General features: G+C 66.1%; 1 protein-coding gene across 1 annotated transcript; it reads left to right on the top strand.

Annotated features, from left to right (window-relative positions):
- Positions 1-27,477, top strand: LMTK3 (lemur tyrosine kinase 3; the record flags this gene model as incomplete). The annotated part of the gene is given in 17 exon segments (XM_079759813.1): positions 1-76; positions 181-253; positions 938-1,085; positions 1,329-1,479; positions 2,215-2,291; positions 2,754-2,872; positions 5,510-5,597; positions 5,906-6,054; positions 6,421-6,505; positions 6,586-6,707; positions 6,828-6,834; positions 6,836-6,978; positions 17,237-19,767; positions 22,670-23,073; positions 24,294-24,429; positions 24,529-24,666; positions 27,332-27,477. Coding segments are annotated over 17 exon segments (4,464 nt in total). The 3' UTR covers positions 27,349-27,477.
- Positions 27,478-27,932: the final 455 nt, after the last annotated feature.

Here is a 27,932-nt window from a genome sequence, read left to right as displayed (position 1 = left end):
ATGCCTGCCCCTGGAGCCTTCATCTTCCTCGCGGCCGTCTCCGCCTCCGGCTGCCTGGCGTCCCCGGCCCACCCCGGTGAGTCTGTCGGGCCATCCGGCGGCCCCCACCCCCACCCCGGCTGCCCAAGGGTCTGTCCGTGGGGCTCTGGCCCCATCACCTGTGTGCATGTCTTCCGGCAGCCGAGCCGGGGCCTGGGGAGCAGGAGACGGAGCCTCTGTCCGCAGGGCCTGTGGGAGGAAGGCTGGGGGCTGGGTGGGAGGGGGTCCGTTTGGGCAACATGTGTTTGTACACGCATGTGTGCGTGCAGGTGTGTGCAGTGAGCCAGGGAAGGGCAGGGCCTCTGGGAGAGCGGGGGCCGAGGGGGGGAAGACTATTTCTGAGGCAGACCCAGCACAGGAAGCTGTCTCTAGCTTTGGGGAGACCCAGGGCTTGCCGGGTTCCCTTCTCCGGGGCTTGGGCTGGGGACAGAGGACATGTGTGCGCCCCAAGTGTCCCTAAAGGAGACATGCCTCACCCCTACTAACTAGGGGGACCGGCATGGGGCAAGCATCTTCTCCCAGACTGCAGTTGGGGGCTCATCCTCTCCCCCAAACAGGGGGTAATGAGGCTGTCCGTGGGAGCAGATTGTAAATTCTGGGAGCTCCAGGCTCCATTATTCTTTCTCCTTTCCTCAGTCCTCACTGGAATTCTTCCAAGTCTGGGGTGATGTGATGGAGGGGGGGTGCTGGTGTCCCAGCTTGGAGGGAGAGGAGGGACCCCACCCCCAATCACCTGAGAAGTCTCCAAACTACAATTCCCACAATGCTCTGCACCATCCGGCTCCTTTGCCAAGAGGCCGCTGGTTGCAGTGCGTCATGGGAGTTGTAGTAAGACTGGCCCGGATGGGGGGGCATGGAGTCGGGGAACCACGGGCTTGAAGTGGGGACGCCAACCCAGCCCTGTGCCCTCAGATGGATTCGCCCTGGGCCGGGCCCCTCTGGCTCCTCCCTACGCCGTGGTCCTCATTTCCTGCTCCGGTCTACTGGCCTTCATCTTCCTCCTCCTCACCTGTCTGTGCTGCAAACGGGGCGATGTGGGCTTTAAGGTGAGGTGCATGAGAGGGTTCAAGGTGGGGAGGAAGCCTCCAGCAAGGCCTTTCCCCCCAACCCAGGTGGTGGGTGCGGGAGAGTAGCAGTCAGTCCGGGAGCACCTTTGGTCCTGAAGTTATGGCCAGATCCTGAGGCTTGGGGTGGACATTGGACTGGGACTGAAGACAGTTATGAGAAAGGTGGGGAGACAGGCCTGTCTCAGCCCTGTATTCTCCCCTCCTCCCCCCTCCGGGCTCCAGGAGTTTGAGAACCCCGAAGGGGAGGATTGCTCCGGGGAGTACACTCCCCCAGCAGAGGAGACCTCCTCCTCACAGTCGCTGCCTGATGTCTACATTCTCCCGCTGGCCGAGGTCTCCCTGCCGATGCCCGCGCCGCAGCCTTCACATTCAGGTACTGCCCCTGCCCCGTCCAGGATCCCATGGTCTTGAGAATCTTCTCTTGGAGGCGCCAGGTGGCCAAGGGGAAAGGTGGAGGTGGGGGCCCCAGGATCTTGACCCTGGATAGGGTCAGAGATCATCGGGTGGAAGCAATTGCTTAATCCAAAACCAGACTTGGCAAAACCAGATTTGGGTTTTGGATTAAGCAATCAATGGTGGGGCAATCCACGGCGAGGGCAGCCCAGATCTCAATCTCGGAGGCCGCCGATGGCAGGCTGAAGTCACGGCATAGGCTCTTGGGGTGCCAGAGGGAAGGACGGGTGGATGCTGGAACCTGTGGGCAGCCAGTGAGGAGGCTGAGGTCCCATCTTTGTTGTTTTTTTAAAAAAATATTTTTATTGATTTCAGAGAGGAAGGGAGAGGGAAAGAGAGAGATAGAAACATCCATGATGAGAGAGAATCATTGATCGGCTGCTTCCTGCACACCCCCTACTGGGGATCGGGCCTGCAACCCAGGCATTTGCCCTTGGCCAGAATCGAACTCGGGATCCTTCAGTCCGCAGGCCGACGCTCTATCCACTGAGCCAAACCAGCCAGGGCTGAGGTCCCATCATTGGAATGTTGGGGGCAGCCGATGAAGAGAGGGATTGGTGCCTGCTTTGACCCCCAGTCTCCACGGAGCTGGGAGGTGTCATGGGCACTTGGGAGGGGAGAGAGTCTCAGGGGCCTCCCCCTTCTGCCCCCCTAGACATGACCACTCCCCTGGGCCTTAGCCGCCAGCACCTCAGCTACCTACAAGAGATTGGGAGTGGCTGGTTTGGGAAGGTGAGTGGGCTGGGGGTGGGCGGCAGGGGGTCCATACAGTCCAGGGTTGCACTCCTGTTTTGTGTCCATCCCCCCTGCTCCTACCACTTCCCATCTGCTCCCCGCCTCCTCCCCCTGCCCGCTCCGTCCACCCATCACCCTCACCTCTGTCCATCTCTCACCCACTCCCACCCACCCCATCCCCCCACATCTGTCCGTCAGCGCCTCCCTCCTCACTCCATTGATCACTCCGCCTCGCCACCTGGCTCTCCACGCGTCCGTCTGTCCATCCTTCCATCCGTCCGTCCCTGCATCCACCGGACTCGGGGCCTGTGAGTCTCTCACCCCGCGCCTGGTGGGGGCCAAGGGTGGCGGGATATGAGGGGAGGGCCTGGAAGGAAGGGGACGTTGGGAGCCTGTGGTGGGTGGAGGGGGCGGGGCGGGGGGAACCACACACCCTGACCCCCGGGTCCCCTGGGCCAGGTGATCCTGGGGGAGATTTTCTCAGACTACACCCCAGCCCAGGTGGTGGTGAAGGAGCTCCGGGCCAGCGCCGGGCCGCTGGAGCAGCGCAAGTTCATCTCGGAAGCTCAGCCCTACAGGTACGCTGGGCGTGGGCCCTGGAGCCCGGGTGTCCGGGCGGGCGCCCCCTGGAGGTAACCTTAGGGAGTGGGAGGAGTACAGTGTGGGGTCAAACCGGGGTTCGAGTCCTGGATCTACCTCTTCCATGCTGTGCCGCGCAGTCAAGAGAGCTTCCCCCTCTGAGCCCCGGGCTCTTTCTCGGGACAGAGCCGGGGGTGGGAGAGGCAGGGTGAAGAGGGCAAAGGGAGGGCTCAGGAGCAGAGCCAGAGGCCCGCCCTCTCCACTCTGCACCTCAGCATCTTCATCTGGAAGTGAGTCCAGGAAGCCCGAGGGGTCTCATGTAGAGGGCAGGGCGGGGGGAGAGGTTACCCCGCGGTGAGCACTGGGTACATCTCAGGCCCCTGCTTTGTGGGTGAGGAAGCGTGGAGTCAGAGTCACAGCCCAGCGCCCTGAGCAGGCATCCGAAGTGGCCACTGAGCAGCTCCGGCCCCCCTCCCCGCCCCCATGGACGAGGAGGTCTGAGAAGGCGGGATCCTGTCCCCTCCCTGCCGGTCTCCCCGCCTCGCTAAGGGCTTCTAGATAAAAGCTCACTGGAAAGTGCCTTGTGCCGTAATAAGTGCCCTGTCATGAAAGGGCTGTGTATAGAGAGACCCTGTGTCAGACAGTTCAAACGTGGGGTTTACCCCGAAAGGCCCGGACGTTGGACTTTGTCACTCCCTTGCTCTAAAGCCTCCATGGCTCCCTATTGCCCACAGGACCAAGTCCCTCCCCTGCACAGCCTGACCCGGTGCCCTTCCTGCCACGGGACCCCTCGCCCCAACCACCCTCCTCACTGACCCTCCCACCTGTCGCCTGTTCCTGCCTCAGGACCCTTGCCATTCCCGCTGGGATATCACTCCTGGCTCACACCCCCAGCTCGGACCCGCCCTCCTAGGTCTCAACTCAGAGAGGCCTGTGTGCACACGTGCGCGCGCATACACACACACACACACACACACACACACACACACCCAAGGCAGGCCCTGGGACCCCCCACACATCAGCTCACGTGTTTTCTTCATAACACATATCCAGTTTGTCAATTTTCATCGGCTTCGTGGCTTATTTGCCTGTTTCTGCTGGCAACCGCTAGACCTAGGGCGACTCTCATTTACGTTCAATCAGATCAAGTTAAAAATCCCCTTCCTCAGCGACGCTCGCCACGTGCAAGCGCTCAGTGGCCAGGCAGGGCAGTGGCTGCCGCGGGAGACAGCCCGGACCTAGAGCGTTTTCACCTTCACAGAACGCTGTGCTGGAGCGGGCAGGGTGAGGCTACACCGGCGGCTCGGGGTCCTTATTGTCACCTGAGCACAAGTGCCATCGGCCCTCGGGAGACTGAGCGGGCCAGACCTGAGGGCCAATCCCAGCTCGGCCACCGCTCCCCGCTGTGTGGCCCTGGGCCAGTCGCTTTGCCTCTCTGAGCCTCCATTTCCTCTGGCCCACGTGGGGAACAGTGTCCTGCCCCGCAGGGGTGTCGGGAGGATCTGTAGCAGAAGCGGCCGCCTGGGCTCACATTAGTAGGTGTGCAGCGAGCCCAGCTTCTTTTTCATCTGCCATCCAATCGCCGGCACGGGCGCTGGGCCGCTTTTCAAGCCCCAGCACATACCGGGGCCGAGGTAGAAGCAGGAACGGGAGGGCTATTGTCCCAAGCAGAGCAGGTTGGAACACGGGCCGCCGTGGATGGCCGGGCCCTGGATGGCCGGGCCCTGGGCACTGGGCCCCGCAGTGCATGAGCGGCCCCTGCCTCCCGCCCCGGGCGCCAGAGGGAAAACAGCTCACCGAGCACCTGCCTGGCGCCAGGCTCTGGGCTCCAAGCCTGGGACGTTTCGTCTCCCCCAGGCCCCAGGCCACGTGGCGAGGTAAACCTTTCGTACACACATTGTTATGGAACACCTGCCTACTGGTCTGAACAAACAGCCCCAAATCCTCGTCTCCGTGGAACTGGCTGCCGAGAGAAAAAAGGGGCACCCCCAGTGTTGGGGGTCAGTGCCGTTTCTTGGGCAAATGGTGCTGCAGCTGCGGCCTGAGGGATGAGGACTCCGATAGGGAGGGTGTGGAACCGTCCGTGCAAAGGCCCGGGCCTAAGCAGGCCCCTGTGTTTGTGGAGAGGAGCCCGGGGTGAGAGTGAAGCTGGGGAAGGCGGGGCGGCCAGCCGGGAAGGGCTGAGGAACAGCCAGGTGGGATGCCAGGGAGCACGGAGAGCTGTGGGGTCAGGGACACAGGGACAGGGAGAGAGGGGAGGCCGGGAGGAGGCTGAGCAGAGAGGCCCGGGTGTGAGGAGGAGGCTTGAGCTGGGGCTGTGGGGAGAGGAGGGGATGGAGACGCGTCAGGGGGCAGGAGGCCGGGGTGAGGAGGAAGGTGGGAGCAGGGGACCCTGGGGGTCTGGCCCAGGAGCCGGGGGACAGTGGGCGGTCCTGACAGGGAATGGGGAGGGTGTGTGTGTGAGTGTGGGGGGGAGACCTGAGGTGAGGAAACTGAGGTGGAAAAGGCTGAAACAACAGTTTGGTTTTGTTGGGGGGCTGGGCTGGGGCTGGGCTGGAGCTGGGCTGGAGGGAAGGGCTGCTTCCTGACCCAGCCCCCCCCCTCCCCCACCCCCCCCCCCCCCCCCCCCGCCCCAGGAGCCTGCAACACCCCAACGTCCTGCAGTGCCTGGGCGTCTGCGTGGAGACCTTGCCTTTCCTGCTGATCATGGAGTTCTGTCAGCTGGTGAGGCTCTGCAGGGGGGCCGGGGGGGGGGGGGAGCTGGAGGGGAGGGTGAGGGGGCTGGGGGCGCCTAGGGTCCCAGGACTCCGGCCATAACAACATCACCATCACAGGGACACCGTGTGACGAGCGCTCACAGGGGTCCGGTGGGCACCCCGCCTGCAGGTGGAGCCCCAGCGGCAGTGAGGCCTGTTCTGTGACCCCCCTGCCGCTCCGAGGGGCTGCGCCCCCCCCCCCCCCGCGCGCCGGGATCGGCTGGATGTGTGGCTGCTGGGGGGGGCGGTGCTGAGCCTCCCTGCCCTTCCTCCCAGGGGGACCTGAAGCGCTACCTCCGCGCCCAGCGGCCCCCAGAGGGCATGTCCCCGGAGCTGCCCCCGCGCGACCTGCGGACGCTGCAGCGGATGGGCCTGGAGATCGCCCGGGGGCTGGCGCACCTCCACTCCCACAACTACGTGCACAGGTGCCGGCGGGGCCTCGGGAGCGGGGGGATGGGGGGTGGGTGGGGTCTCCTTCGGGGAAGGCGGTGAGGCCCCGGGAGGGGAGGAGAGGAGGAGTTAGGCGGGGAGCTGGGGTCACCGGAGGGGAGGGGCGGGGCCTGGAGAGGGGCGGAGTCCAGGGGAGGGGCGGGGTCAGAGGAGATGTATGGGCGGGGCCAGGGGCGGGGCGGGGCCAGAGGAGATGGAGGGGCTTGGGGCCCAGGAGGAACCAGGGCTGGAGGCAGCGGGGACCGAGGGAGGGGCGGAGCCGGGAAGCGGGCAGAATCTGGGCTGGGGGCGAGCTGCCCAGGCTGCCCCTTCCTCACCCGGCCCCCTCCTCGGGCACCCAGCGACCTGGCCCTGCGCAACTGCCTGCTGACCTCTGACCTCACCGTGCGCATCGGCGATTACGGGCTGGCCCACAGCAACTACAAGGTGGGGCTGCCTGCCTTCGTGGGGGCGGGGAGCGGGAGGTGGGGTTGCCCCGACCCGCCTGACCCTGCCGGCCCCCCCAGGAGGACTACTACCTGACCCCCGAGCGCCTGTGGATCCCCCTGCGCTGGGCGGCGCCCGAGCTGCTGGGCGAGCTGCACGGCACCTTCATGGTGGTGGACCAGAGCCGGGAGAGCAACATCTGGTAGGCCCGGGCGCAGCCGTCACCCCGGTGCCCGGATGGGGAAACCGAGGCCCAGGGGGGCAGGCCCCAGGCCGGTCAGGGGTGGGGCTCTGACCTCCCGCTGCCCTCTGCTCCCTGCAGGTCCCTGGGGGGTGACGCTGTGGGAGCTGTTTGAGTTTGGGGCGCAACCCTACCGCCACCTGTCCGACGAGGAGGTCCTTGCCTTCGTGGTCCGCCAGCAGCATGTCAAGCTGGCCCGGCCCAGGCTCAAGCTGCCCTACGGGGACTACTGGTGAGGGCCCCCGCCCCGGACGGTCCCAGGACCCCCCGCTCCTCACCCACCACCCACAGTCTCAGCGCTGGCCGCGCCCCAGAGCGGCGCAGGGACGCCCCACCCCTCTGCCAGCACCTGCTGCAGGAGCGTCAGCGCCGGAGCTGGTGTCTGAGCCCCGGCTCCTCACCCCTAGAAGCCCCGGTGGCTGGCCTTTCTCTGACCCCGGAGCGCACAGCCAGACCCGAAGGCCGCTTTAAACCCTGTGTCCTCACAGGGCCTCGCTGTCCCCTCCCCCTGGGTCCCTCCTGTCCTCTCCCCCTGGGTCCCTGTCCTCTCCCCCTGGGTCCCTGTCCTCTCCCCCCTGGGTGTCTGTCCTCTCCCCCTGGGTGTCTGTCCTCTCCCCCTGGGTCCCTGTCCTCTCCCCCTGGGCGTCTGTCCTCTCCCCCTGGGTCCCTGTCCTCTCCCCCTGGGTGTCTGTCCTCTCCCCCTGGGTGTCTGTCCTCTCCCCCTGGGTGTCTGTCCTCTCCCCCTGGGTGTCTGTCCTCTTCCCCTGGGTGTCTGTCTCCTCTCCCCCTGGGTGTCTGTCCTCTCCCCCTGGGTGTCTGTCCTCTCCCCCTGGGTGTCTGTCCTCTCCCCCTGGGTGTCTGTCCTCTCCCCCTGGGTGTCTGTCCTCTCCCCCTGGGTGTCTGTCCTCTCCCCCTGGGTGTCTGTCCTCTCCCCCTGGGTGTCTGTCCTCTCCCCCTGGGTGTCTGTCCTCTCCCCCTGGGTGTCTGTCCTCTCCCCCTGGGTCCCTGTCCTCTCCCCCTGGGTGTCTGTCCTCTCCCCCTGGGTGTCTGTCCTCTCCCCCTGGGTCCCTGTCCTCTCCCCCTGGGTGTCTGTCCTCTCCCCCTGGGTGTCTGTCCTCTCCCCCTGGGTGTCTGTCCTCTCCCCCTGGGTGTCTGTTCTCTCCCCCTGGGTGTCTGTCCTCTCCCCCTGGGTGTCTGTCCTCTCCCCCTGGGTCCCTGTCCTCTCCCCCTGGGTGTCTGTCCTCTCCCCCTGGGTGTCTGTCCTTCTACCTTTTAATCTTCCCCCTGGGTGTCTGTCCTCTCCCCCTGGGTGTCTGTCCTCTCCCCCTGGGTGTCTGTCCTCTCCCCCTGGGTGTCTGTCCTCTCCCCTGGGTGTCTGTCCTCTCCCCCTGGGTGTCTGTCCTCTCCCCCTGGGTGTCTGTCCTCTCCCCCTGGGTCCCTGTCCTCTCCCCCTGGGTGTCTGTCCTCTCCCCTGGGTGTCTGTCCTCTCCCCCTGGGTCCCTGTCCTCTCCCCCTGGGTGTCTGTCCTCTCCCCCTGGGTGTCTGTCCTCTCCCCCTGGGTGTCTGTCCTCTCCCCCTGGGTCCCTGTCCTCTCCCCCTGGGTGTCTGTCCTCTCCCCCTGGGTGTCTGTCCTCTCCCCCTGGGTGTCTGTCCTCTCCCCCTGGGTGTCTGTCCTCTCCCCCTGGGTGTCTGTCCTCTCCCCCTGGGTGTCTGTCCTCTCCCCCTGGGTCCCTGTCCTCTCCCCCTGGGTGTCTGTCCTCTCCCCCTGGGTGTCTGTCCTCTCCCCCTGGGTGTCTGTCCTCTCCCCCTGGGTGTCTGTCCTCTCCCCCTGGGTGTCTGTCCTCTCCCCCTGGGTCCCTGTCCTCTCCCCCTGGGTGTCTGTCCTCTCCCCCTGGGTGTCTGTCCTCTCCCCCTGGGTGTCTGTCCTCTCCCCCTGGGTCCCTGTCCTCTCCCCCTGGGTGTCTGTCCTCTCCCCCTGGGTGTCTGTCCTCTCCCCCTGGGTGTCTGTCCTCTCCCCCTGGGTGTCTGTCCTCTCCCCCTGGGTGTCTGTCCTCTCCCCCTGGGTGTCTGTCCTCTCCCCCTGGGTCCCTGTCCTCTCCCCCTGGGTGTCTGTCCTCTCCCCCTGGGTGTCTGTCCTCTCCCCCTGGGTGTCTGTCCTCTCCCCCTGGGTGTCTGTCCTCTCCCCCTGGGTGTCTGTCCTCTCCCCCTGGGTGTCTGTCCTCTCCCCCTGGGTGTCTGTCCTCTCCCCCTGGGTGTCTGTCCTCTCCCCCTGGGTGTCTGTCCTCTCCCCCTGGGTGTCTGTCCTCTCCCCCTGGGTGTCTGTCCTCTCCCCCTGGGTCCCTGTCCTCTCCCCCTGGGTCCCTGTCCTCTCCCCCTGGGTGTCTGTCCTCTCCCCCTGGGTGTCTGTCCTCTCCCCCTGGGTGTCTGTCCTCTCCCCCTGGGTGTCTGTCCTCTCCCCCTGGGTGTCTGTCCTCTCCCCCTGGGTCCCTGTCCTCTCCCCCTGGGTGTCTGTCCTCTCCCCCTGGGTGTCTGTCCTCTCCCCCTGGGTGTCTGTCCTCTCCCCCTGGGTGTCTGTCCTCTCCCCCTGGGTGTCTGTCCTCTCCCCCTGGGTGTCTGTCCTCTCCCCCTGGGTGTCTGTCCTCTCCCCCTGGGTCCCTGTCCTCTCCCCCTGGGTCCCTGTCCTCTCCCCCTGGGTGTCTGTCCTCTCCCCCTGGGTGTCTGTCCTCTCCCCCTGGGTGTCTGTCCTCTCCCCCTGGGTGTCTGTCCTCTCCCCCTGGGTGTCTGTCCTCTCCCCCTGGGTGTCTGTCCTCTCCCCCTGGGTGTCTGTCCTCTCCCCCTGGGTCCCTGTCCTCTCCCCCTGGGTGTCTGTCCTCTCCCCCTGGGTGTCTGTCCTCTCCCCCTGGGTGTCTGTCCTCTCCCCCTGGGTGTCTGTCCTCTCCCCCTGGGTGTCTGTCCTCTCCCCCTGGGTGTCTGTCCTCTCCCCCTGGGTGTCTGTCCTCTCCCCCTGGGTGTCTGTCCTCTCCCCCTGGGTCCCTGTCCTCTCCCCCTGGGTGTCTGTCCTCTCCCCCTGGGTGTCTGTCCTCTCCCCCTGGGTGTCTGTCCTCTCCCCCTGGGTGTCTGTCCTCTCCCCCTGGGTGTCTGTCCTCTCCCCCTGGGTGTCTGTCCTCTCCCCCTGGGTGTCTGTCCTCTCCCCCTGGGTCCCTGTCCTCTCCCCCTGGGTGTCTGTCCTCTCCCCCTGGGTGTCTGTCCTCTCCCCCTGGGTGTCTGTCCTCTCCCCCTGGGTGTCTGTCCTCTCCCCCTGGGTCCCTGTCCTCTCCCCCTGGGTGTCTGTCCTCTCCCCCTGGGTGTCTGTCCTCTCCCCCTGGGTGTCTGTCCTCTCCCCCTGGGTCCCTGTCCTCTCCCCCTGGGTGTCTGTCCTCTCCCCCTGGGTGTCTGTCCTCTCCCCCTGGGTGTCTGTCCTCTCCCCCTGGGTGTCTGTCCTCTCCCCCTGGGTGTCTGTCCTCTCCCCCTGGGTGTCTGTCCTCTCCCCCTGGGTGTCTGTCCTCTCCCCCTGGGTGTCTGTCCTCTCCCCCTGGGTCCCTGTCCTCTCCCCCTGGGTGTCTGTCCTCTCCCCCTGGGTCCCTGTCCTCTCCCCCTGGGTGTCTGTCCTCTCCCCCTGGGTGTCTGTCCTCTCCCCCTGGGTGTCTGTCCTCTCCCCCTGGGTGTCTGTCCTCTCCCCCTGGGTGTCTGTCCTCTCCCCCTGGGTGTCTGTCCTCTCCCCCTGGGTGTCTGTCCTCTCCCCCTGGGTCCCTGTCCTCTCCCCCTGGGTGTCTGTCCTCTCCCCCTGGGTGTCTGTCCTCTCCCCCTGGGTGTCTGTCCTCTCCCCCTGGGTGTCTGTCCTCTCCCCCTGGGTGTCTGTCCTCTCCCCCTGGGTGTCTGTCCTCTCCCCCTGGGTCCCTGTCCTCTCCCCCTGGGTGTCTGTCCTCTCCCCCTGGGTGTCTGTCCTCTCCCCCTGGGTGTCTGTCCTCTCCCCCTGGGTGTCTGTCCTCTCCCCCTGGGTGTCTGTCCTCTCCCCCTGGGTGTCTGTCCTCTCCCCCTGGGTGTCTGTCCTCTCCCCCTGGGTGTCTGTCCTCTCCCCCTGGGTATCTGTCTCTCCCCCTGGGTCCCTGTCCTCTCCCCCTGGGTCCCTGTCCTCTCCCCCTGGGTGTCTGTCCTCTCCCCCTGGGTGTCTGTCCTCTCCCCCTGGGGTCCCTGTCCTCTCCCCCTGGGTGTCTGTCTCTCTCCCCCTGGGTGTCTGTCCTCTCCCCCTGGGTGTCTGTCCTCTCCCCCTGGGTCCCTGTCCTCTCCCCCTGGGTCCCTGTCCTCTCCCCCTGGGTGTCTGTCCTCTCCCCCTGGGTGTCTGTCCTCTCCCCCTGGGTGTCTGTCCTCTCCCCCTGGGTCCCTGTCCTCTCCCCCTGGGTCCCTGTCCTCTCCCCCTGGGTGTCTGTCCTCTCCCCCTGGGTGTCTGTCCTCTCCCCCTGGGTCCCTGTCCTCTCCCCCTGGGTGTCTGTCCTCTCCCCCTGGGTGTCTGTCCTCTCCCCCTGGGTGTCTGTCCTCTTCCCCTGGGTGTCTGTCCTCTCCCCCTGGGTGTCTGTCCTCTCCCCCTGGGTGTCTGTCCTCTCCCCCTGGGTGTCTGTCCTCTCCCCCTGGGTATCTGTCTCTCCCCCTGGGTCCCTGTCCTCTCCCCCTGGGTCCCTGTCCTCTCCCCCTGGGTCCCTGTCCTCTCCCCCTGGGTGTCTGTCCTCTCCCCCTGGGTGTCTGTCCTCTCCCCCTGGGTCCCTGTCCTCTCCCCCTGGGTGTCTGTCTCTCTCCCCCTGGGTCCCTGTCCTCTCCCCCTGGGTCCCTGTCCTCTCCCCCTGGGTGTCTGTCCTCTCCCCCTGGGTGTCTGTCCTCTCCCCCTGGGTGTCTGTCCTCTCCCCCTGGGTGTCTGTCCTCTCCCCCTGGGTCCCTGTCCTCTCCCCCTGGGTGTCTGTCCTCTCCCCCTGGGTCCCTGTCCCCTCCCCCTGGGTCCCTGTCCCCTCCCCCTGGGTCCCTGTCCTCTCCCCCTGGGTGTCTGTCCTCTCCCCCTGGGTGTCTGTCCTCTCCCCCTGGGTGTCTGTCCTCTCCCCCTGGGTCCCTGTCCTCTCCCCCTGGGTGTCTGTCTCTCTCCCCCTGGGTGTCTGTCCTCTCCCCCTGGGTCCCTGTCCTCTCCCCCTGGGTCCCTGTCCTCTCCCCCTGGGTGTCTGTCCTCTCCCCCTGGGTGTCTGTCCTCTCCCCCTGGGTCCCTGTCCTCTCCCCCTGGGTGTCTGTCTCTCTCCCCCTGGGTGTCTGTCCTCTCCCCCTGGGTCCCTGTCCTCTCCCCCTGGGTGTCTGTCCTCTCCCCCTGGGTCCCTGTCCTCTCCCCCTGGGTGTCTGTCCTCTCCCCCTGGGTGTCTGTCCTCTCCCCCTGGGTCCCTGTCCTCTCCCCCTGGGTCCCTGTCCTCTCCCCCTGGGTGTCTGTCCTCTCCCCCTGGGTGTCTGTCCTCTCCCCCTGGGTCCCTGTCCTCTCCCCCTGGGTGTCTGTCCTCTCCCCCTGGGTGTCTGTCCTCTCCCCCTGGGTCCCTGTCCTCTCCCCCTGGGTGTCTGTCCTCTCCCCCTGGGTGTCTGTCCTCTCCCCCTGGGTGTCTGTCCTCTCCCCCTGGGTGTCTGTCCTCTCCCCCTGGGTATCTGTCTCTCCCCCTGGGTCCCTGTCCTCTCCCCCTGGGTCCCTGTCCTCTCCCCCTGGGTCCCTGTCCTCTCCCCCTGGGTGTCTGTCCTCTCCCCCTGGGTCCCTGTCCTCTCCCCCTGGGTGTCTGTCTCTCTCCCCCTGGGTGTCTGTCCTCTCCCCCTGGGTGTCTGTCCTCTCCCCCTGGGTCCCTGTCCTCTCCCCCTGGGTGTCTGTCCTCTCCCCCTGGGTGTCTGTCCTCTCCCCCTGGGTCCCTGTCCTCTCCCCCTGGGTCCCTGTCCTCTCCCCCTGGGTGTCTGTCCTCTCCCCCTGGGTGTCTGTCCTCTCCCCCTGGGTCCCTGTCCTCTCCCCCTGGGTGTCTGTCCTCTCCCCCTGGGTCCCTGTCCTCTCCCCCTGGGTCCCTGTCCTCTCCCCCTGGGTCCCTGTCCTCTCCCCCTGGGTGTCTGTCCTCTTCCCCTGGGTGTCTGTCCTCTCCCCCTGGGTGTCTGTCCTCTTCCCCTGGGTCCCTGTCCTCTCCCCCTGGGTGTCTGTCCTCTTCCCCTGGGTGTCTGTCCTCTCCCCCTGGGTCCCTGTCCTCTCCCCCTGGGTGTCTGTCCTCTCCCCCTGGGTGTCTGTCCTCTTCCCCTGGGTCCCTGTCCTCTCCCCCTGGGTGTCTGTCCTCTTCCCCTGGGTGTCTGTCCTCTCCCCCTGGGTGTCTGTCCTCTCCCCCTGGGTGTCTGTCCTCTCCCCCTGGGTGTCTGTCCTCTTCCCCTGGGTGTCTGTCCTCTCCCCCTGGGTGTCTGTCCTCTCCCCCTGGGTGTCTGTCCTCTCCCCCTGGGTGTCTGTCCTCTTCCCCTGGGTGTCTGTCCTCTCCCCCTGGGTGTCTGTCCTCTTCCCCTGGGTGTCTGTCCTCTCCCCCTGGGTGTCTGTCCTCTCCCCCTGGGTATCTGTCTCTCCCCCTGGGTCCCTGTCCTCTCCCCCTGGGTCCCTGTCCTCTCCCCCTGGGTCCCTGTCCTCTCCCCCTGGGTGTCTGTCCTCTCCCCCTGGGTGTCTGTCCTCTCCCCCTGGGTCCCTGTCCTCTCCCCCTGGGTGTCTGTCTCTCTCCCCCTGGGTGTCTGTCCTCTCCCCCTGGGTCCCTGTCCTCTCCCCCTGGGTGTCTGTCCTCTCCCCCTGGGTGTCTGTCCTCTCCCCCTGGGTGTCTGTCCTCTCCCCCTGGGTCCCTGTCCTCTCCCCCTGGGTGTCTGTCTCTCTCCCCCTGGGTGTCTGTCCTCTCCCCCTGGGTCCCTGTCCTCTCCCCCTGGGTGTCTGTCCTCTCCCCCTGGGTCCCTGTCCTCTCCCCCTGGGTGTCTGTCCTCTCCCCCTGGGTGTCTGTCCTCTCCCCCTGGGTGTCTGTCCTCTCCCCCTGGGTCCCTGTCCTCTCCCCCTGGGTCCCTGTCCTCTCCCCCTGGGTGTCTGTCCTCTCCCCCTGGGTCCCTGTCCTCTCCCCCTGGGTCCCTGTCCTCTCCCCCTGGGTGTCTGTCCTCTCCCCCTGGGTCCCTGTCCTCTCCCCCTGGGTGTCTGTCCTCTCCCCCTGGGTCCCTGTCCTCTCCCCCTGGGCGTCTGTCCTCTCCCCCTGGGTCCCTGTCCTCTCCCCCTGGGTGTCTGTCCTCTCCCCCTGGGAGTCTGTCCTCTCCCCCTGGGAGTCTGTCCTCTCCCCCTGGGTCCCTGTCCTCTCCCCCTGGGCGTCTGTCCTCTCCCCCTGGGTCCCTGTCCTCTCCCCCTGGGTGTCTGTCCTCTCCCCCTGGGTGTCTGTCCTCTCCCCCTGGGCGTCTGTCCTCTCCCCCTGGGCGTCTGTCCTCTCCCCCTGGGTGTCTGTCCTCTCCCCCTGGGCGTCTGTCCTCTCCCCCTGGGTGTCTGTCCTCTCCCCCTGGGTCCCTGTCCTCTCCCCCTGGGTGTCTGTCCTCTCCCCCTGGGCGTCTGTCCTCTCCCCCTGGGCGTCTGTCCTCTCCCCCTGGGCGTCTGTCCTCTCCCCCTGGGCGTCTGTCCTCTCCCCCTGGGTGTCTGTCTATCTCCCCCTGGGTGTCTGTCTATCTCCCCCTGGGTGTCTGTCCTCTCCCCCTGGGCGTCTGTCCTCTCCCCCTGGGCGTCTGTCCTCTCCCCCTGGGCGTCTGTCCTCTCCCCCTGGGTGTCTGTCTATCTCCCCCTGGGAGTCTGTCTCTCTCCCCCTGGGTGTCTGTCCTCTCCCCCTGGGAGTCTGTCCTCCCCCCCTGGGTGTCTGTCCTCTCCCCCTGGGAGTCTGTCCTCTCCCCCTGGGTGTCTGTCTATCTCCCCCTGGGTGTCTGTCTCTCCCCCCCTGGGTGTCTGTCCTCTCCCCCTGGGAGTCTGTCCTCTCCCCCTGGGAGTCTGTCCTCCCCCCCTGGGTGTCTGTCCTCTCCCCCTGGGAGTCTGTCTCTCTCCCCCTGGGAGTCTGTCCTCTCCCCCTGGGTCCCTGTCCTCTCCCCCTGGGCGTCTGTCCTCTCCCCCTGGGTGTCTGTCCTCTCCCCCTGGGTGTCTGTCCTCTCCCCCTGGGCGTCTGTCCTCTCCCCCTGGGTGTCTGTCCTCTCCCCCTGGGTGTCTGTCCTCTCCCCCTGGGTCCCTGTCCTCTCCCCCTGGGCGTCTGTCCTCTCCCCCTGGGTCCCTGTCCTCTCCCCCTGGGTGTCTGTCCTCTCCCCCTGGGAGTCTGTCCTCTCCCCCTGGGCGTCTGTCCTCTCCCCCTGGGCGTCTGTCCTCTCCCCCTGGGCGTCTGTCCTCTCCCCCTGGGTGTGTGTCCTCTCCCCCTGGGAGTCTGTCCTCTCCCCCTGGGCGTCTGTCCTCTCCCCCTGGGTGTCTGTCTATCTCCCCCTGGGTGTCTGTCTCTCCCCCCCTGGGTGTCTGTCCTCTCCCCCTGGGAGTCTGTCCTCTCCCCCTGGGTGTCTGTCCTCTCCCCCTGGGTGTCTGTCCTCTCCCCCTGGGTGTCTGTCCTCTCCCCCTGGGTCCCTGTCCTCTCCCCCTGGGCGTCTGTCCTCTCCCCCTGGGTCCCTGTCCTCTCCCCCTGGGTGTCTGTCCTCTCCCCCTGGGTCCCTGTCCTCTCCCCCTGGGCGTCTGTCCTCTCCCCCTGGGCGTCTGTCCTCTCCCCCTGGGTGTCTGTCCTCTCCCCCTGGGCGTCTGTCCTCTCCCCCTGGGTGTGTGTCCTCTCCCCCTGGGAGTCTGTCCTCTCCCCCTGGGCGTCTGTCCTCTCCCCCTGGGTGTCTGTCCTCTCCCCCTGGGCGTCTGTCCTCTCCCCCTGGGTCCCTGTCCTCTCCCCCTGGGTGTCTGTCCTCTCCCCCTGGGTGTCTGTCCTCTCCCCCTGGGCGTCTGTCCTCTCCCCCTGGGTCCCTGTCCTCTCCCCCTGGGCGTCTGTCCTCTCCCCCTGGGAGTCTGTCCTCTCCCCCTGGGCGTCTGTCCTCTCCCCCTGGGCGTCTGTCCTCTCCCCCTGGGTCCCTGTCCTCTCCCCCTGGGCGTCTGTCCTCTCCCCCTGGGTCCCTGTCCTCTCCCCCTGGGTGTCTGTCCTCTCCCCCTGGGCGTCTGTCCTCTCCCCCTGGGTGTCTGTCCTCTCCCCCTGGGCGTCTGTCCTCTCCCCCTGGGTCTCTGTCCTCTCCCCCTGGGCGTCTGTCCTCTCCCCCTGGGAGTCTGTCCTCTCCCCCTGGGCGTCTGTCCTCTCCCCCTGGGTCCCTGTCCTCTCCCCCTGGGTCCCTGTCCTCTCCCCCTGGGTGTCTGTCCTCTCCCCCTGGGTGTCTGTCCTCTCCCCCTGGGTCCCTGTCCTCTCCCCCTGGGTCCCTGTCCTCTCCCCCTGGGAGTCTGTCCTCTCCCCCTGGGTGTCTGTCCTCTCCCCCTGGGCGTCTGTCCTCTCCCCCTGGGTCTCTGTCCTCTCCCCCTGGGTGTCTGTCCTCTCCCCCTGGGCGTCTGTCCTCTCCCCCTGGGTCTCTGTCCTCTCCCCCTGGGAGTCTGTCCTCTCCCCCTGGGTGTCTGTCCTCTCCCCCTGGGCGTCTGTCCTCTCCCCCTGGGCGTCTGTCCTCTCCCCCTGGGCGTCTGTCCTCTCCCCCTGGGCGTCTGTCCTCTCCCCCTGGGAGTCTGTCCTCTCCCCCTGGGTGTCTGTCCTCTCCCCCTGGGCGTCTGTCCTCTCCCCCTGGGCGTCTGTCCTCTCCCCCTGGGTCCCTGTCCTCTCCCCCTGGGTCCCTGTCCTCTCCCCCTGGGAGTCTGTCTGTCTCCCCCTGGGTGTCTGTCTCTCTCCCCCTGGGAGTCTGTCCTCTCCCCCTGGGTGTGTGTCCTCTCCCCCTGGGCGTCTGTCTCTCTCCCCCTGGGTGTCTGTCTCTCTCCCCCTGGGAGTCTGTCTCTCTCCCCCTGGGTCCCTGTCCTCTCCCCCTGGGTCCCTGTCCTCTCCCCCTGGGAGTCTGTCTCTCTCCCCCTGGGTCCCTGTCCTCTCCCCCTGGGTGTCTGTCTATCTCCCCCTGGGTGTCTGTCTCTCTCCCCCTGGGCGTCTGTCTCTCTCCCCCTGGGTGTCTGTCTCTCTCCCCCTGGGAGTCTGTCCTCTCCCCCTGGGTCCCTGTCCTCTCCCCCTGGGTCCCTGTCCTCTCCCCCTGGGTCCCTGTCCTCTTCCCCTGGGTGTCTGTCTGTCTCCCCCTGGGTGTCTGTCTCTCTCCCCCTGGGTGTCTGTCTCTCTCCCCCTGGGTGTCTGTCTCTCTCCCCCTGGGTGTCTGGCCCCCTCTCTGGGTCTCTGCCCGCCTGGTGCCCCCCCCCCCTGGGCTCTGCCCACGCTGCCTCTCCGCTCCCCCAGGTACGACATCCTGCAGTCCTGCTGGCGGCCGCCTGCCCAGCGCCCCTCGGCCTCGGACCTGCAGCTGCAGCTCACCTACCTGCTCTCCGAGCGGCCCCCACGGCCCCCGCCACCCCCACCCCCGCCCCGGGATGGCCCCTTCCCCTGGCCCTGGCCCGCCACCCACAGCGCGCCCCGCCCGGGGACCCTCTCCTCGCCGTTCCCCCTGTTAGACGGCTTCCCCGGGGCCGACCCTGACGACGTGCTCACGGTCACCGAGAGCAGCCGCGGCCTCAACCTCGAGTGCCTGTGGGAGAAGGCGCGGCGGGGGGCCGGCCGGGGTGGGGGGGCACCGCCCTGGCAGCCAGCGTCCGCGCCCCCGGCCCCCCACGCCAACCCCTCCAACCCCTTCTACGAGGCGCTGTCCACGCCCAGCGTGCTGCCCGTCATCAGCGCCCGCAGCCCCTCTGTGAGCAGCGAGTATTACATCCGCCTGGAGGAGCATGGCTCCCCACCCGAGCCCCTCTTCCCCAATGACTGGGACCCCCTGGACACGGGCGTGCCGGCCCCCCAGGCCCCCCAGCCCCCCTCCGAGGTGCCCCAGCTGGTGTCCGAGACCTGGGCCTCCCCCCTCTTCCCGGCGCCCCGGCCCTTCCCGGCCCAGTCCTCAGCGTCGGGCAGCTTCCTCCTGAGTGGCTGGGACCCCGAGGGCCGGGGCGCGGGGGAGACCCTGGCGGGGGACCCTGCCGAGGTGCTGGGGGAGCGGGGGGCCGCGTGGGCCGAGGAGGAGGAGGAGGAAGAGGAGGAGGAGGGCAGCTCCCCGGGAGAGGACAGCAGCAGCCTCGGGGGTGGCCCCAGCCGCCGGAGCCACCTGCCGTGTCCCCTGTGCAGCCGGGAGGGGGCCTGCTCCTGCTTGCCGCTGGAGCGGGGCGAGGCCGTCGCTGGCTGGGGGGGCCACCCTGCTCTTGGCTGTCCCCACCCCCCGGAGGACGACTCGTCCTTGAGGGCAGAGCGGGGCTCCCTGGCCGACCTGCCTATGGCCCCCCCCTCCTCGGCCCCCCCCGAGTTTCTGGACCCCCTCATGGGGGCCGCGGCGCCCCAGTACCCCGGGCGGGGGCCACCACCCGCTCCCCCCCCCCCGCCGCCACCTCCCCGGGCCCCCACGGACCCCGCCGTGTCCCCAGACCCCCCTTCCGCCGTGGCCAGTCCCGGCTCAGGCCTGTCGTCTCCGGGCCCCAAGCCGGGGGACAGCGGCTACGAGACCGAGACCCCTTTTTCCCCCGAGGGAGCCTTCCCAGGTGGGGGGGCAGCCGAGGAGGAAGGGGTCCCTCGGCCACGGGCTCCCCCCGAGCCCCCCGACCCGGGAGCGCCCCGGCCGCCCCCAGACCCGGGTCCCCTCCCACTTCCGGGGGCCCGGGAGAAGCCAACCTTCGTAGTCCAAGTGAGCACCGAGCAGCTGCTGGTGTCCCTGCGGGAGGACGTGACGCGGAACCTCCTGGGGGGCAAGGCGACGGCCTCCCGCGACACGGGGCCCAGGAAAGCTGGGAGAGGCCCCGGGAACCCGGAGAAAGCCCCGGGCCCGAGCGGGGACCCCACAGCCCCGGGCAGCGGGAAGACAGCCTCAAACCCGAGCGAGGACCTGAGCCTCCCCGTGAACGGGGTGACAGTGCTGGAGAACGGGGGGCAGACAGCCCCCGGCATCGAGGAGAAGGTGGCAGAGAATGGGGGCCCGGAGTTCCTGGAGAGAGAAGAGACAGTGCTGGCGAATGGGGAGCTGACACCCCCAAGGAGGGAGGAGACGATGCTGGAGAATGGGGAGCCGAGGTCCCCAGAGAGAGAAGAGACAGTGCTGGTGAATGGGGGGCTGACACCCCCAAAGAGGGAGGAGACGGTGTCCGAGAATGGGGGCCCGAGACTCCCCAGGAACACAGAGAGGCTGCCAGAGACTGGGCCTTGGAGAGCCCCAGGGCCCTGGGAGAAGATGCCCGAGAGTGGGGCTCCAGCCCCCACGATAGGGGAGCCAGCCCCGGAGACGTTGCTGGAGAGAGCCCCCACACCCGGCACAGTGGCCTTGCCCCAGAACGGCGGGGAGACAGCCCCTGGCCCCACTGGCCAAGCCCCCAGGAGCGTGGTGTTGGAACTGGGGACCAAGAGGAGAGCCCCCGAGATTGGGGGGGCATCGAGAGCCCCCGGGGCTGGGAGGCTGGACCTCGGGAGTGGGGGCCGAGCCCCAGTGGGCATGGGGACGGCCCTCGGCGGCGGCCTCGCAAGCGGCGTGGACGCAAAGGCAGGACGGGCAGACAGCACGAGGCCACAGCCGCCTCCACCTCTGCCGCCGGAGGCCCTGCCGAGGAGGCCGGAGCCGGCGCCCCCGAAGGCCAGGCCGGAGGCGGCCCCCGAGGGCGAGGCCGGGGTGCCAGACAGCAGGGCCGGAGGAGACCCGGCACCCAGCGGAGACGGGGAGCCCCCCAAGCCCGAGAGGAAGGGCCCCGAGATGCCACGGCTGTTCTTGGACTTGGGACCCCCTCAGGGGAACAGCGAGCAGATCAAAGGTGAGGAGGCCGCTGGGAGCATGGGGGCGGGGTGGGGGGCCAGGGAGCACCGCGGAGAGCCTCAGGCTCCTGGGTACACCCAGGCCAGGCCGGTGGTGACAGGTGCAGACACGAGCTGGACCACCTGGGCTCAGAGCCCGAGCTCTGTGACCTTGGGCCAGGGACCTTACTTCTCTGTGCCTCGGTTTCCCCGTCTGCCAAAAAATGGGTGGAAGGATGGTACCTACCTATTAGGGTTGTTGTACGAGTTAAGAATTTCAGTGCCTGACACCCTTAAGCACGTGCTTTTATTACTGTGATTCGCAGACCAGGAGGCTCAGATTCAGATGCCCGGTGGGGGGGGGGGCGGGCAGCCAGTATTGAGGAGTGAATGAGGTCAGCGGGGAGAGGTGGGGGGGGGGGGGGGAGTTGGGAGGAAGTGCAGCCACTTTGCTCCGTTCAGCAGTGCCCACTGGGAGTGGCCAAATTTGCTGCTTTCCCCTCTTAAACCAGAGTTCTTGGTGTTTCAAAGGTTGAAATCAATTCAAACGAAGCTTATCCGAGGGCTGGGCTGCCCACCTGTGATCTCTGCTGTCCACTTTGCAGCAAGCGGAGGCATCTACCCAGTGTGCCAGGCCCTGAGCTGCCCAAGGCCGGGCCGCAGGGGGTCTCAGCCCGGCCCTGCCTCCAGGGTATCGGTGACCTGAAAGCTGTAGAAAGGCCTTTTTCTGGAAACTGAGTTTGGAAAGGAACACAGGAAGTGCTTTGTCACAGAGGGGACGAGTTAGGAGAAGACAAATGAAGAGTAAAGATCAACTGAGTTAGAAAAGGAAGGTCCGGGCAGAAGGAACAGCCTATGCAAAGGCTCAGAGGCGGGAGAAATGGGGAGGTGGTCCCTGTGGCCGGAGGGAGGTCAAGCCCCTATTGAGACATAGGCACTGGGACTGTGGTTCCACTGGAATCACCCACAGGCCCGATTTCCTTAAATTCTGGTATGCAAGTCCCTGTTTTATTCTGACAAACTCACAGCCACACTTGCGTGAAGAAGGCTTACATCCGGGTCCACCAGAGGAGCCTGTGGCTCAGGAGGGAAAGGTTGGGAAGAGGTCTGGGCTGAGAATGTTCCTTCCTCAACGCACAGTTTATCAGAACGCTGCCTCTTCCTAGAGCAGTGGTTCTCAACCTTCCTGATGCCGCGGCCCTCATACATTTAATGAATCGTAATGTAAATATCTGTTGATAATGTAAATATCAGGTTGAGAACCGCTGCTGTAGAGCCCAAGACCATCAGAAAACACAGATATTTACTTTACGATTCATTAATAGTAGCAAAATTACAGTTATGAAGTAGCAACGAAAATAATGTTATGGTTGGGGGTCACCACGACATGAGGAACTGTATTAAAGGGTCGCGGCATTAGGAAGGTTGAGAACCACTGACCTAGAGGCTGTTGTGGGGAGCTTGCAACCAACTCTGCCAGGAAAGACCCAGGGCAGCACAAACATGTCAGGAGACGAGCAGCTAAGATGCCTCTGGGATGGGGATGGGGGTAGGGGGGTGAGGGGTTGAGGGTTGATGTTTCTGGGTGAGAAGAGGCTAGAAATAGCCTGCTGCTTTTTTTTTTTTTAACCAGTGAACTCCTACTCATCCTTCAAGACCCCATTCAAATTTCCCCTGCCCTGGGAAGTCTTCCTGATTTCTAAAGGCTGTTACCCTGTCCTTCCTCTGGGTACCCATAGCTCTCTCTATACAGCACCCCTCCCCCCATCCTCTCACGCTGAGATGGGAGGTCAGGAAAGCCTCCATATGGAGGTGACTTTTGAGCAGACATGAAGAAAATGAGTCAGGGAGGCCTCAGGTGTAGGGCACTGAGATGGGCCCTAAGTTGGCAAGATCAGGGACTAATAGCAAAAGGCCAGGGACGCTGGAGGAGAGTGAATGAGGGAGGAGAGCGACCTGGTCCACGGCCATCTTCTTTCTGCCCCCTACCCCCATCTTCCTCGGATCCCCACCATCGCCCCCCACAGGGCCTGGCACACAGTTCACTTGTGCACTAACGAATGAGCAGCCCCTGGCATTTACCAGGGAGGAAACAGCGGCTCAGAGAGGTGGATCTGCTTGCCCGGGGGCACACAGCCAGCGAGTGGGCAGGTTTGGGATTGGAAGGCAGGTTTCCTTCTCCCGGCACCTGGATGAGATCAGGGAGTCTACGGGCAGGGAAAGGGCCTAGCGATGGTTAGACACTCACTCCAGTTTTGTCTGGTGATGGAGGGCCAGAGAGGGCAAGTACCTTGGTCACCATCACATCGCGGGGGTTAATTTATCCATCAATCCCACAAATATTGGCTGAGTACGTCTGTGTGCTTGGGACTCGGCCTGTTCTGTGGAAAGGCAAACACTGATCGAGTCACCTGCTTTTGAAATATAGTTAATACACTGAGGTAATCTTCTCGGAAGGAGAGGTGCTTGATGCTGTGGGGTGCAGAGCCGGTGGTCTGGCCTGAGGACCGCCTGGGGGGCTCTGACGGCTTTGGACGCCCCGATATAGCTGGAGGATGACTAGGACTTGAGTTAGAAAAGGACGTTCCAGGCAGAAGGAACAGCCTATGCAAAGGCTCCGAGGTGGGAGGAAGAGGGAGGTGGTCTGGCTGGCTGGGAGTCAGCCAGAAGGAGGTGGGGACGGGGCTTGGGGAGGTCGGCAGGGCCTGGTGGGTGGGGAGAAGGCCCTGGGGTCAGGGGTAGATCTCTCGCCCTGCGTGGAGGAAGACCCCGGTGCAGCCCTCGGGTTCACACGGAGGGAAACTGAGGCCCAGCTTGTAGTCTGAGATGACCTGAGGACACACAGCCGGGGGGAGGCATGTGTCCGTTTCCCCAGGATGAGGGGCTCACCGGGTCTCTCTCACCGGATCTCTCCTCTCGCAGCCAAGCTCTCCCGGCTCTCGCTGGCGCTGCCGCCGCTCACGCTTACGCCGTTCCCGGGGCCGGGCCCGCGGCGGCCCCCGTGGGAGGACGCGGACGGCGGGGCGGCTGGCGGGGAGGCCGGCGGGGCGGGGGCGCCGGGGCCGGCGGAGGAGGACGGGGAGGACGAGGACGAGGAGGAGGAGGACGAGGCGGCGGGCGTGGCGGCGGGGCCGCGGGGCCCCGGGAGGTCCCGGGCAGCCCCGGTGCCGGTCGTGGTGAGCAACTCCGACGGGGACGCGGCCCGCCCGTTGCGGGGGCTGCTCAAGTCACCGCGCGGGGCCGACGAGTCCGAGGACAGCGAGCTGGAGAGGAAGCGCAAGATGGTCTCCTTCCACGGGGACGTGACCGTCTACCTCTTCGACCAGGTGCGCGGCCGGGGCGGGGCGCAGGGGCCGGGGGCGGGGCACAGGGGGCGGGGCCTGCAGGGTAGGGGCGGGGCCTGGGGACTGACTGGCGGGGGATTGGGGCGAGATTGGAGGATGAGATGAAGCGTTGAATGTGAAGGCGGAGCCTGGTCGTGGGGCGGGGCCAGGAGGGTGGGCGGGGCCCGGAGCGTGGGTGGGTCCTGGAGGGAGAGAGAGGATCTGGAAAGGAGGACACAGGTTTCCCACTACAAATTCACCCTTTTGCAAAGTGACTTTGCTTTGCAAAAGGGTGAATTTGAAGTGGAATACCTGTATGTGGTAGTCAAGGCGGAGCCTGGAGAGAGACGAGGGAGAAAATGTTGAGAGGGACGCAGGGGCCTGGGTTATGGGGGCGGAGCCTAGTGCGTTTGGGGCGGGGTTTACGCACCAGCCCAGGGGTAGAGGCTGAGGGGCTGGCTCAGGATGGATCTTACCCGCCAGGGGCGAGTCCTGGAGCGGCTGCGGGTAGGACTGGAGAGGGATGCGGCTTGTAGTGTTAAGATGGTTTAGAGTGGGTTCAGGGGTGGGCTGAGCTAATGAACCGGGGCGGAGCCTAGAGAAATGGGATGAGGGTTGTGTCCCTAGAGGGGGGTAGTGCTGTAGAGACACAGGGAGGGCGTGGTGGTGCTTGTGGCCTGGGCCTGAGGCGGGGCCCGCCGGGCTGAGGTCCTGAGCGGAGGGGCACCGGGGCCTGAGCTGTGGCTGCGCCTGAAACAGAGGGATGGGGCTTGGAGGGCTGGGGCGGGGCCACTTCGGAGGGCGGGGCCCAGGGGTGGGTCAGGAGGTGCGCTAGATGGGGTGGGGGCTTGGAGGACCATAGCAACAGGTAGTCCTGGGGCCCGAATTTGGACTTTGCAGTCGAGATCTCAGAGGTAGGCAGGGGTCATGGAGACGGGCGGGGTGTACGGAGATAGTATTGGTTCGGGGGTCCCCTGGAGGCAGCGGCGGGCTGTCTGGGTGTGTGGGCGGGGCTCCGCCGTCGGGGGAGCGGCCTCGGGAGGGGGTGCGGTGAAGGCTGTCCTGGGGCTTCGAAGGCAGGTTAGAGAAGTTAGGGGGTGCAGCCATCTCCAGAGCGCTTAACAGGAAACTGAGAAATGTTAGCGGGGCTTGTTGCTTGTTGGGACGCAGTGGTGGGACGTGACGGTTAGCCCCCTCTCGCCTCCCCTCGTCTGTCTTCACAGGAGACGCCAACCAACGAGCTGAGCGTCCAGGGCCCCCCCGAGGGGGACTCGGACCCGTCCACGCCGCCAGCGCCCCCGACGCCTCCCCACCCCGCCACCCCCGGAGATGGGTTTCCCAGCAACGACAGCGGCTTTGGTGAGGGGCGGGGCCTGGGAGGGGCGGGGCTGAAGGTGGACAGGCTCCTGGGGGGTCTGACCTCGTCCTCTGCTCTCCCCCTGCACCCTCTTCCTCCAGGAGGCAGTTTCGAGTGGGCGGAGGATTTCCCGCTCCTCCCCCCGCCAGGGCCCCCCCTGTGCTTCTCCCGCTTCTCCGTCTCGCCTGCGCTGGAGACCCCGGGGCCCCCCACCCGGGCCCCCGACGCCAGGCCCGCAGGTAACGTGCTTCAGATCCCACCCTTGCCGGGCCCTCTCTGTCCCCTCCACATTCCTGTCCCCACGTCTGAGTCCCCCTGCGCCCCTCTCTTCAGCCTCCTCCTTCCCCTCTGTCAACACTGCTCGTCACTGAGACCCCACCAAACCCTGCAACCAGTTCAGACCAGGCGGTGTCCATCAGGTGGGCCTCCCTGAGCCTCAGTTTCCCCTTCTGTAAGGATCTCCTCCGAGTCTTTCCCACCTTCGCCCCATCTCTGGGTGGGGCTCCCGCCTGGCCCTTCCAGGCTCCGCAGCCCCCCTCCCTTCCGACCAGGAGAGCGGGCCCCAGGGCACAGCTGGGTGGTATGAACCTGAGCAGACAGGACCTGGCTGGGGGTCCCACAGCAATAACAACAATGGTTGCACTGCTGATAATAATAATAGCAAGCGCTGGCAGAGACCCTACCTTAGCCCATGAATCCTCGCTGTGATCCCACCCGGTGGGTTCTGGTCTCATCCCCATTTTACGAAAGAGAAAACCCAGGCACGGAGGGGAGCGGGGAGCCGGGATTCAGAACCCAGCCGCCTGGCCCTCTCCCCTGGTGGCGTGTCGCATGGAAGAGGGGCACATCACCCTCAGTGTTCGATGTCCCAAAGCTAAGGCCGTCCTCACAGAAAGGAGGGCACAGCCTTGTCTCAGGGCTGGACTGGGACTAGAGCCCGCTGAGACCCAGGCTCTCTGCTGCCCCCTGCTGCCGATACCGAGAACTGCCCTGGTCCAGGCAGGTGCAGGCAGGCAGAGCTGCGAAGGCCGAAGGGACAACGGGGTGGGTTCCATTCCTGCTTTCCCAAATCGTGCCCGAGTCCACGAGCTGGCCCTGCCACTCCCTGGCTAAGTGATGTAAGGCGACCTGCTTTCCCTTCCTGTGCCTCGGTTTCCTCATCTGTGCGATGGGGATGGTTGCACGCTCCATTGTTGAGAGGATTGCCTGGCTTACTCCTCCCCATGCACGGAGCACGGAGCACGGGGCCTGAGCCCAGAGCAGTGCGTGGCCTCCAGCTGGAAGCTGTTTCTGTGCTTAAATAGTAGACGTTTGTTGAGCATCGGCCGTGCAGGTGCGGTGCTGGGCGCCGGCATCCCCAGCTGAGCAAGATCGATGAGCCCGCCCCTCCCCTAGACGCTGACCCCGCAGTCATCCGAAAAAGCAGACACAGGAAAGGGCTTCGTCTCCCTGGTGACCAGTGGCCGTGCCACTTAACCAGGGATTTGAGGGCGGACGGTCGTTAACCAGGTGAAGAGGAAGGCTGAACAGCTTGCACAAAGGGCCTGAGGCAGGAGAGAGCTTGGCCAGCTTAAGGAACAGAAGGGACGCGGTGTGTCTGGGGGTGACTAAGAGAGGGGGCCAGATGGAGGGGAGGGTGAGGCAACGGGGCGGGGCAGACCATGTAGGGCTTGGGGATGGGCTGAGGGGTGGGGCCTGAGTCCTGGGGTGTTAGGGAGCCGTGGGAGGGCCGTGATCAGGAGGGGCCAACACAGCCCCAGGTGTAGGAGGACCCCCCCCCCCGGGCCCACATGGGGCCGACAGGCTGAGAAGGAGGCCTGGTCCCAGTCCAGGAGGGAGATGCAGGGACACACGGAGTCAAGGGCAGAGGGATGGGGCTGACGGCTGACTTCACTTGGCTCCATTGTCAGCGCTCACCCCAAATGGCGTTTCCTCCCCGAGGCCTTCTCTGAGGCCCCCGTGAGGACAGGGTGGGGTGGGTTCCAGGGCGTGGGGCCGGCGGCCAAGTGTTGAGTCAGGGCTCAGGCTGCCGGGCCAGCGATGAAGATGACTTTACCTTTAATCAGCAAGAGGGAGGGCGGATTGTCTGGAACCCCAAGTCCCTTCCTCAGGCGGCAGCTGGTCCCCTGCCACTGGGCTGGGAAGCTGGGGAGCCTGGCAGGGACGCAGGACCGGGCGTGGGGGCCCAAGCAGGGCCCCCTAACTCCTCCGACCCCTGTGCTCACTCAACAAATGTTCCCTGCATGCTGAGGGACGCCTCGTATCCCAGAGTTCCCCCTCTCCTTTGGAAAGGACACGAGGGTCATGCTCCCCACTTAACGAGAAGGAAGCTGAGGGGCCCGGGGAAGGCAGGTGGGAGGGCGCTTTGTGGCAGGCCCGGTGCGGGCCGCTGGGATGCAGCAGGGACCACGGACCCGTCCTCCCTGAGCTTACGTTCTGGAGGGGCAAGCAGACAGGAAGCTCTGGGATTCTGGGATTCTGGCTGGGATTATCCCAGAGGAGGCAGAGAACAGTAGCCATAGCACAATGCTGGCGGGGGGGGGGGGGGGGCGGAGGGGGCACCTGCTTGACTGAAAATGGCCAGGCCAGGCCTCTGGGGAGGGGCGCCCAGCAGCCGCCTGAGCTCGTGGAGGGCTGAGGACAGGGGTTCTGTGCAGTGGGAGCAAGTGCAAAGGCCCTGGGGTAGAACTGAGCTGGGAGCCTCGAAGGCACAGTGAGGAGGCGGCTGGCTGCCGCAGAGTGAGCGAGGGGAGGGGCCCGGTGGGGACAGGAAGGGACCCAGCAGATGGCGGCGGGGGGGGGGGGGGGGGGGACCTGTGAGCCGCAGTGGGGGCTTCGCTCTCCCTCCGAATGAGCCTGTCCGCCCAGTAACTCTGTTTCTCTCTCCACTCCCTTTGTCGTCAGGCCCTGTGGAGAACTGACCCCCCAAAGACCCGACCCCCCTGCACCCCCAGAAGAGGGGTTGAGAATGGAATCCTCTGTGGACGACGGAGCCACTGCCACCACCACAGACACCGCCTCTGGGGAGGCCCCTGAGGCTGGGCCCTCCCCCTCCCCCACCACGTGCCAAACGGGAGGCCCTGGCCCCCTGCCCCTCAGCCCCCCGGAAGGCTCCCCTGATCCCCCCGACCCCCTCGGTGCCAAATGAGGCAGGCAGCCCCTCCCCCTCCCCGGAGAGCCCCCTTCTCGGAACTGAACTGGACTTCTTCGGGCCTGGAGCCCCTCGGCACAGCGGAGCCCTCCTCACCCTCTCCCGCCTCAGACGGGGCCACAGGCTTCGGGGGACCCGGACCCCCCATCTCGCGTTTCCCCTTCCCCGCCCCAGCCTGGCCCCTGGAGGGGCTTCTGGTTCAAACCTTCGCGTGGCATTTTCACATTATTTAAAAAAGACAAAAACAACTTTTTGGAGGAATGCGGGGCCTCTGTGTGTTTCGGGGGGCGAAGAGGGGAGGATGCAGGGAGCAGGCGCCACGCAGGAGACGTCGCCATCCTCGCCACCCGTGTC

The sequence above is a fragment of the Cnephaeus nilssonii genome (genome assembly GCF_951640355.1).
Source record: "Cnephaeus nilssonii genome assembly, chromosome: 20".
NCBI lineage: Eukaryota > Metazoa > Chordata > Mammalia > Chiroptera > Vespertilionidae > Cnephaeus > Cnephaeus nilssonii.
This window is presented reverse-complemented; position numbering and strand designations above follow the sequence as displayed.